Genomic DNA, 10439 nt, shown 5'->3' on the forward strand with positions numbered 1-10439 from the left:
GTCTAGACAGGAGGCATTTCAAATGCGGTTTTCAGTCATCCGTCTCTTGCAAGTATGACAGAACAGATACGTTCCTATTTTAATCAATCTAGCTGTCTACACAGGCTGTGTAACAGCTAGCATTTCAGTTGCGCTTTATGCGCACAACCACCACCTGAAGCATATTTTTATGCTCAAGTCTATTATTCTAGTTTTACGCGCGTAACTACAGTGTATTGGGCTCTGAGTGCTGCCAAAACGCGGGTGACACACAGCAGTACTGTGCCTGGACGCATCTTGTGTAGACACTGACGGAGGACTAAAGTTGCTGCTGCTACTCTGCTTTTGCTATGCAGGCTGTGTAGACATTGTGTAAGGCAGGGCATATTGTAATTTCAGTCATCACAACTTTCTGGGAGGAGATTCTGCAACTGAGCAAGAGAGAAAGACATTTTCACTCCAAACAGCCAACAACTAATGGAAACATTGTATAATTTATGCTAGCCAATGGTACACATTATAAATATGCTTATTGTAGAAAGCTAACATCATAAGCAGACAGCACCAGCAGTGTGATGAGCACCACAACACACATGTGTAAAAAACCTCTTAAGCAATGTTTAATTTGCCTAAACTAAACATCCATTAAAAGCTTCATATAAGATTTTGCGATTATCAGTTTACCATTAGACTCATTTGCATTAGAGAAATACAGGAGGACTCCTCTTGCTCAAGCATCATTGGCAACAGTTTAGGAGTGGCTAAATCCAAAAGAGACTTAGACGTATTAATAAATAGTAATATTAATATGAATAAATAGAGAATTTCACCTGTCATGACCAGAGAAGTTGCATTTCATATGAATCTAAAGGTTTGGACATAGCTACTGCACCACCCATCAAACACTTGCTGGAAGGTGTTACTAATCATTTCAGAATAGTCTTTCCTGTTTATCACCAATACAAAAATAGAAAACAATAACTTCAAGCTCTGCATGTCCAATGCCTGTTTTTCTGTCAAAACAAGATAAGTGCTGACACTACAAAGTACCAGCATCTCTTTTGCTCTTTTGCTTACTCCAAAAGTATTGAGTGCAATCCTCCTCTTTTTTTTTTGGGCTATGTTAGCCTCCTGTGATTATCACCTCAAAAGAATGACAGACTGTAACGCTGCTTTAGGGCCAGGAGGGAGTGGGAACCGACCAACTCTCCTACACCTACGCATCCAGTCTGGGAATAGCTTTCCAGGCAGCCCCGATGGAGCTCTTCTCTGGAGAGTTGACAAGAGTCTACGAGAGCGGAGGAGACTCTGCTCCTTGTCCGCCAAATACCGTCTGCCTCTTGTTCTAACTCGCATCCCAATTAAAGACTATTTACAGTAAGGGAGGATTATTTCCATGGGCTATGAAAGCAGAGAGAGAGAGAGAGGGGTGTGTGTAAAATGGGAGGAGAGTCACCCCCTCCTGCCCCAACACACGCTCCACTCCCCATTACTCGACGCTGAAAATAATTCCTTTGCAGTGAAGACTTAATTCTCATTCTGTGTTCGTGTCCCTGATCCTGTATTGTCTATTCTGGTCATGTGGTCCGCCTGCCTTACTGCTGTTCACTGTCACAGCTGTGTTTGTGTGTGTGTATATGTGTGTGTGTGATGCAGAGAGAGAGAGAAAGAACAAGCGAGAGAATGGGTCAGTCTGTGTTTTAACTACTGCTACGGTATGAGCCCCACCCAAACGAAAGATAAATCCTTGTCTGACCACATGCAAACAAAGAGCTCAAATATATTTCTAGTCTAAAAAAAAAACCACACATAAACCATCCAGGTGCTTGCTTATTCTCTAACAATGATGTCATTTTGTCTTTATGGCACTTGGGTTTACAATGTTATCAATATTTCTGATTTTACAGTCTGTTAAAAGCCAAACGTGTCAAGGTTGATAAAGGCAACAACCATGGAAGTCGAAACAAAGTAGTCCCACAAATGTGGCTTAAAGATGATCTAAAAATGGGAATTAGATGAGAAGCAGGAACAAGTGTATGCCCAATTTGTATGGTTTCCCCCCCTGTTTAGCTCTTCTGTTCCAAGTGTAGCTCTCTCAAACTAGCATATTGTTGAACAGATGCCCACATATTGTTGCAAGGGAACACCCCAGTAGCAGCTTAGAGATGATTCAACCATAGACAGACACAGAGAGTTGGGTCAAAACAGGAAAAAGGAGGAATAAAATCATGCTAGTGGGTAGATGCAGGCCTGAGGCTCTCTAATTCCCATCCAAACCACGTATCTTTATATCACCAGTGAACTGAATGTTAACATCTATTTTGTGTTTTTGTTATCCAGTCATGATGTGAGCTATGTCAGGATATTACGTTTGGCTGTCTCAGCATCAACACAGTCGAAAATGAGAAGGAATAATAACAGTGATGCTAATGGGAGCACAGACAGACTAGTGGTCATGAGGGAGTTAGCAAAGACTTCAAAAATATGCAGGTGGGCTGAGTGGTCTTAAGGCACTTGATTTAGGCTCTGGTAATTTCAATGGTGAAGCATCTTTATACAAGAAACTCGTATCTGATCTTTTATTCTACATCTTTTTAGATCCTTCTTGAACGCTGTCAAAATAACAACCATTTGATGTGTTTCAATGTCTTTATAGTTTGATGGTGTATTTTTGTCATTCCCCATGGATAACTGGCCAAATGTAGACAATGTGATATTAGCAATGTTACAACTGAGTTTGAAAGCAGAAGGTTTTTCAGGTGTCTCTGTTTTTTTCTCCCAAATTAGCATGGCAAAGTCCCCTATACTTTGGTCCTTGTCAAAGCTAAGTGCAGTTGGATTGAGGAGCCTGTATACAGCTATGTGCTTCATAATATGGTAAAAATATGCAAAATTATATTCAACTTGATGTTTAATGCAATTAACTGAATCCATTGTTATGGATTATGACACAACTCTTACAACAGAGAGAAAGGCATTCTGGGAAATGTAGGGAATCACTAACTGAAACGTTTTTTTTTATTACAATGTGCTTTAAATAATTAACTTGGATAACAGAATTGTATTAAACCAAAACATATACGATTTCACGTACAGTCAGTAAACAATAATATTGAGTTATTGCCAAGCTCTTGTTCACACTATCCCCCTTTGCAAGCACCCAAGCCAACCAGTTAGAGTAGTTCAACACAGGGACATAATCCCTCAACAGCTTCCCACCAGCAAATATTGGCAATTTTGTTAGTTGGAGGTACCATTGCCGAGAAATTAAACATTTTTCAATTATATAAAAGCTCTAGTAAATTTTAAATCTTACTTTGCAATAACTATAATTCAGAGAGAATCCATGATATATCATTTCCATGCTGTGTGTCAGCCATATGACCTATTGCATTTTGCATCTGCAGCATAACATCCACTTTTTTTCAAATGGAATGCCATCAGTATTGCTTACAACATGTGAAACCCAAAGCTTAAAGACACATTCAGAGTACTAGTGAGGTGAAAGCATTCTGGTAAATGTAGTAATTTCCTAAATAATAATAAAAGTAGACATAGCAGGTTGAAGGAAAATGGGCAGGCCAAAACAGTAGATTACACTACATTGACAAAATATCTTCTGCAATACTGAATGTCACTGTCTGATGATGTTAAAACTATGTTGTATCTGTGATTGTAGCTTTCCTTTAATTGTAAAACCCTCAACTTGCATTGTCGGCAGTAGATTGAGTTATTCAGAAAGAGACAGCGAGAGAAAATTGCTCCATAACCTGGCAGCCACTCACGCCATTCGACGGCGTCTCCTGGTCTTGGTCAAGGTGCTCTGGCACGCTAGAGCCGCCTCTTGCTGACTTGACTCCTGTTTCTCTAGTGAGCCTCTTTAGCGCCTGAGCTGTTAAGGTGAGCTTGGGACAAACTCCAGAGATTAAATTATGTGGAAAAGCAGATTAAATAGTTATTATCCCATCTGCAGCCAGACAAGTACACACACGAGCAGGCACGCATACATGTTCGCAAACCACATGCACACACACTCACACACACAGACAAGCAAAGGGAGAATACACACACATACACACACACACACACACACACACACACACACATACACACACACACTCTACACCAAAGGATAAATAATAATAATAATAATAATAATAATAATAATAATAAATAATTCACAAATTCACATATTTAGTTTGGGGCTGCACAGTTTTGTGTTACTGTTCAACATGTATTCTTTCAATATGGGCCATTATCAGAAGGTGTTTTGTTGATAAGTATGTATGGTGTCTTAAACTAGACATGACTGATGTGCTAAAAATGATGCTGTTCTCCCAAAACCTTATCCCTTCCTGCTTTCTAGGACAGCCCTTCACCTCTTCGACAGATCAACAACATGCAGACCACCACTCCACCAAAATTAAAGCTTCCACCCATTCTGCAGGAAGTCACAGAATTAGTTCTACTTAACAGAGGGATTGAGAGAGTGATCTAAATGTGGTTGTTTTGGGAAGCCTGCCTGCCGTCGATTCATGTCTTTCTGATAGACATGTAAGTTTAGAGAGCCACCCATACATCCCTGAGCCTCTCTCAGTTGTTACAACTGAGGGAGATAGAAAAAGGGCAAAAAAAATAGAAGAGAGAGGGGGAGAGATGGATACACACAGAGAGAGAGAGAGAGAGAGAGAGAGAGAGAGAGAGAGAGAGAGAGAGAGAGAGAGAGAGAGAGAGAGAGAGAGAGAGAGAGAGAGAGAGAGAGAAGAGGGAAAAATGTGTGCTGTCTGTCGCAGAGTGGAGCTTTCCTGCCCTGGCTCCTCATTGGAAACTCGGTGCTGAGTGTGTGTCCGCGTCTCTTTGAGGAAAGGCTGGAGTTAACCCACACGCTCACACACAGCAGCCAGCATCAATGGGGCTTTCTATGGGCCGTGAATCAAGCCAAGAGCATCTGTGGCCCATGCATCGAGAGCTGCTGTATAATAATACCGTATGGTGCCCACACATACACACTGGCTTTATACAGATTAAAAGCCACTAAATGCCTTTTGCAGGGCTCTCTCTCTTTCTCTCTCTCTCTCAGTGTGTGATCATGGGAGGTATGCATACAGTAGTTATATTTGGGGCTGGGGGGATTTGCTAAGCTGTGTTTTCCAGCCAGAGCTCAGTATTAGTGCACAAAGACAAAGAGCAGAGCAGAGACACATGCATATGCACATACCACACATGCAAAGGACAATACCCCCCCCATGCATGTGCACACTCATGTGCTTACAAATACATAAAAACTCAGCTGGTGTGTATCCAGTGTGTGGTGTGACCCAGACTGGTTCTCATATGGGAGGGTTTCCTAGAAAAATCTTGAAAGGTGTGAAATGTTCCTATGCAGATGTCTATATTATAAATTCATACTATACACCATACTAAGTCAGAAAAGAAAACTAGCATCTCTACAAGAAAGTAAATGAATATGTTTGAAAACATCATTTATCTTTGGAGTGTTTGTATGGTCCTTTGCCTGTCAAGAACTTTATTTACAACTGTATCTCTGCATACAGTACACAAATACACATGCAATGAAGGCACGCATATCTGAAGTGAGTGAGTGTGTAGCTGAGTGCCCAGACCCTGAGGCAGGCCCAGGGAGAGAGACCCAGGACAATTAAAACTCAACAGGAAGAAACACCAACAGCTAGAAACTGGGCACTGAGCACTCATGCATAAAAATACACAAACACACACAAGCACATACACACAGGTAGACAGAAAAAAATAAAAATAAATACACATGCATCACAATGGGCTGAGCACAGCATGAGAAGCTTTCATCCACTCCTAACAAAGGTCACATTTTCAGTGTGACATCTTTGACAAGTGACAGCATGTTCACCCCAATTATCCTGTTTCAAGTTTCCTACCTCCCTCTCCTCACAAATAAACCTCACCGCTTATTCAAACATTCCACAAAATACATTTATTGTTTCACACACACACACACACACTTGGACACGTCAACCTCACCTCCCCTGCACTGTGTCCAGGGTCTAAACAGAGATGTCCCCTGGGCTCTGTCACCTGTTTAGAGGGATGTAGGGCTAAGTGATGGAGGGGGGTGAGCCAAGGTCTCATCTCCTCCCTGGTGACTGAATGCAGGAGTGGACTGCTGACCTTTGACCCTCATAGGAAGGGAGATTGAGCACTGCTCCAGACCCCATTAGCATTCTGCTCACACAGGCCCCCATAACACAGCAGACTAACGGCATGAACACTGTGGATGTATAAGACTGAGGTGTGGCGACAAAGGTTCTGCGTTATAAGAGAGATCCAGTCAACCTGAATATTTGGAGCTTTGTTTCCTCATGGCAGCACAGCAGGAGAGTTTTGCTGTCAAAATACATCATGTCACCAAAAAGATTTTATATATATATATATATATATATATATATATATATATATATATATATATATATATATATATATATATATCACACAGCGGTCTTTGTAGCCATGTGTAATCCTGCCACGATAAGATTCTTAAAAGGCTAAGGGTCAGGTAAAACATGGCAACTTAATGCCACCGTGCACCGTTTCCTTCCCATTTTTCCCCCTTACTCCTTTGATGCTTTGTTTCCCTGACAGTGCAAGCCCTCCTACTCCATATACACACACAAATACATCAAAAAGACAAATAAGCCTGTCGGTTGTGTCTCTGCGCGTCTCAACATCGGCATATGTATGCAGGAATTGTCAACACTGCACAGCATATCAAACTGGCAATATGTCACTATGCTGGGGATACAGTTGGGGATTCAAGTAACTGATGACACAGATAAATTAACCCCCTCTGATGTGGCATGGGCATTGATGTAATGTTAAAAAAAAGGGGGATGGGTATACTCGGACCTCCAGTTGGTTATCAACATAAGGCAAACAACCACCTACATACACAAAAACCAATATGAAAGCCTTAAAACACCGAATCCTCATCAGTTTGTGACTATTTTCTTACACATATAACCCAAAATTCCTCATCACACAGTTATGTCAGCCCAAAAAATGGTGATGGAGATGGAAAAAAGTGACTTGAGATGGGTTTACCCTCCTCTACATCCCTGGGTGTATCTATCTGATGCAGTATTTACCGTGGTAGGGTCAGTACCGCACTGATTTGTGTGACGCTGGATTTCAGTACCACGGACAGCGCTCTCCCCCTCTCTCTACAGCACGAGGAGAGGAGGAGGGATGGAGAAGGAGACGACGGGTGGTTGTGGTGTTGGTGTTGTTGGTGGTGGGGGTTTCCCTGGCAGATTTCAGGAGAGAGTCTAATAGTCATTCCTCCATCGCTACACATCGCCTACCACCTCCTCCGTATACTGGATTTCCATACGGAGGGATACCGTGAGATCACGGCTTTCATGAAATATTTATCGACCGAGCCTCACACAGGATGGACAGAGATAGAGGGAGTGAAGGGGGGGGGGGGGGGTATTCCTCTGGACAGTCTTCATCATGCATCCACCCCACCACCACCACCACCACCACCACCCTCCTTCCCTCTCCACATCCTCCAAAAAAAAAAATTCTGTTTCATTTACTTTCCGATCATGACAACAACCGCTGGATTCGCCTCGCGTGATGTTTGACGATCAGAAACATGACAAAGCATAGGCTACACACACACGCGCGCGCGCGCACACACACAGGGGAAAAAATGAAGGCCGGCGACGACCAGATCTAACACCATCCGCCGCCTCACAGCCGCACATTGTATCCAAGCGCATACCGTTTCCAGTATTGGTAGGCTGAGACGCGCCGTCATCGCGTTGCGTTTAGAGGAATGTCAGGAGGATTTACCCGTGTGTTCAGCCCCACCAAACCGAGCCAGAGCCGGTATCATGTGTCATGTAAACTCCTCGGCCGGCACTGTCATTCACAAAATAAGCCACATCCGTCGTCTACACGAATTTTCACAAATTTTCTCAGATCATCTACTGCTCTTAATAGGCCAAGGATGCGCTCATCATCACCACCACCACCACCACCGCCAACACCACATCCACCTTCAGCAACTGTCGTGAACAACACTTCAAAAATCGCTGTGGTCAGCTGGGTGTCAATAATGCAATCTATAGCCTGAGCATCTTTAGCAGCGACACAACACACGGTCAGCTGTAATTTTCAGCTCTGACAAGCAGATAGGGACATGAATTATTCAATACACATAAACTGAGCTTCTTCTTCTTCTTCAGCAGGGAAAACGACTCGACAAGAAATCTACATGAACGGACACAAACCAATGCAGAGCCCACATTTACCGTTTCCGCCGTATAAGCATGTAATGTGGCATGTACATTCATGCACACTGGTAAAAGAAAGAGGGGAAAAAGGGTTTGAATCAGCGCCGCCTTCAAGAGGCTGCAAAAGCCAGCGAGAGACCGAGAGCCGCCGCCGCCACGCAAAAACCAGCCGACATGTATGAAGATCCGGGCGGACAGCCAGCGGAAATGAATTCATGGAAATATGAGCAAAATGTGTAAGAGCCGATGGGCATTTCTGCGTTTACCTGTCAAGACTCCGACCCGGATTTGGTGGTCGTGGTTCGTTAAAATCATCCCGTCTGACGCCATGTTCAGCAGCGCTGTCGCCCGCACCGAGAACTCACGGCAGGGCCCAGAGCCGATCGCATCGAACTTAGAGGGGAGAGGGAGGGGAGGAGGAGGAAGAGGAGGGGGAGGAGGAGGAAGAGATGGAGGAGGGCAGGGATACAGCAAAAATAAATAAATAAATAAAAATAAAACAGCCAGACAAGATGAGTAGAAAGCCGAGCGATCATCGGGACACCTACAGATAAGCGGGCAGGATGCGGGGGCCGTTTAAACCGCACACATCACTCAGCTGGCCGCCTGCCACGGTAGTAGTGTGGATCCCAGATTAAGTCTTATGGAGACCACTATTGATTTCCTGTGAAGGCTTTTAGGGGAGACTGACTAGCAGTACGTCTGCAGGCGCCACTCACTTTTCTCATGTCATTCATTTGATGCCATTTTTGAAGCTGAAATTTTAGATCCCTGGTGCTTAGAAGCCTCAAATGAACCCTAACCTGATGATTAACAGTATCAGTTTTTGGGGCCCCATAAAAATCCCCTCCCCCACCCTCCAAAGTTTCCCTCCATGAGTTGCACCCCTGCTTTTAGAGATTAAAGGAGCCCCTCTAAGAGTCAGCGACAGCACCCCAGAGATGTGTCGGCTACATCTCAATGCAGAGGCTTAAGAGAAGATCACAGTCTGACCTGTAAAACTGCAACTGCATCCCCTGGTAAAAAAGCACTGCTTCTATTCATAGACTGGCTGCACGCTTCCATGGTGTGTAATTTCCCTTGTTTATTCTCATGGGGAAAAAAATGCCCATCCTCCGTGAATCTATCAATATACATAATTCATTAACACATGTACATGAGCACAGTAACCGTGGCAAGAAATGGGCATCTCTTCCAGCTTCACTGGCTCGCTTCAATAGAGTTGCTGTGTCTGTGTCCATTGACCTAACCAAAAGAACTGACTCAATTTCCACACTTTATATAATAGCCAATTCCCTCTTCCATTGTGTTACAATTAGCAACAGGAGGTGTGTGTCAGCCAAGACCTTCAAAGCTCCTGTAAGTTCCAGTACAACACATCTATGTCCTACTGCTCTACTCATCATATAAACATTGGGGGTTGGACAATCTCTTCATAAATTTCTGACTGAAGATTTTTTGATGGATGCATCTCAAGAATCCGGAGGGATGCAGATTCTCATTTTAGTTTTGGGCCATCAGCTACCATGCACAGTTTAACAAAACTGTTTAACTGTTTAACTGTCACTACTTAACCTACTTGAGCCTGTTGAAAAACTTGTTGTTGTTTTTGTTCTCATAAATGCTGTACCTGAAGTCCTTCACAGGCTATCTATGTACCAGTCGCCCTTTTTTATCTGTATTAAAACATCCGTAAATTCAATGGAACTTGTTTCAAACATAATTTTAAGTTTACATGCACATAAGGAACAAAATAAAACTGTACCAATCATACAGATTATTCACAATCACATTTTCCGACCATCTAAGAAACAGCTATCCATATACACTATAAGAGAAAAACGTTCTGCCAACTCAACATTTTGAACTGTGTGCACATTGTGTCAACTAAATGGCAATGTGAAATGTTAGACTTGGGCAGCAATTGTTCTAAAAGTTGAATAAACTCAAAAAAACTGTGCAACTTTTTTACAGTGTACTGCATACTGTATTAACACAAATATGTACACACTAGCAAACACTTGCATGGAGACCCATGGGGTGTTACAGAAATTGGCTGAATTGATTAAAGAGTAACTTAAAGGAAATGTTTAACATTTTGGGAAATACACTTGTATACTTTCTAACTGAGTTAGATGAGAAGATCGATATCACTCTTTTGTATGT

General features: G+C 42.8%; 1 protein-coding gene across 5 annotated transcripts in view; it reads right to left on the reverse strand.

The window, feature by feature from the left end:
* Positions 1–8685, reverse strand: part of gphnb (gephyrin b) — a 96149-nt gene extending 87464 nt beyond the window's left edge. For all 5 annotated transcript variants that reach the window (XM_044169575.1, XM_044169574.1, XM_044169573.1 and 2 more), the window contains exon 1: positions 8540–8685. In XM_044169575.1, the coding sequence (XP_044025510.1) occupies positions 8540–8603 (64 nt within the window). In that variant the 5' untranslated portion in view covers positions 8604–8685. The remainder of the gene's footprint in view (positions 1–8539) is intronic.
* Positions 8686–10439: the final 1754 nt, after the last annotated feature.

The sequence above is a fragment of the Siniperca chuatsi genome, linkage group LG16 (genome assembly GCF_020085105.1).
Source record: "Siniperca chuatsi isolate FFG_IHB_CAS linkage group LG16, ASM2008510v1, whole genome shotgun sequence".
NCBI lineage: Eukaryota > Metazoa > Chordata > Actinopteri > Centrarchiformes > Sinipercidae > Siniperca > Siniperca chuatsi.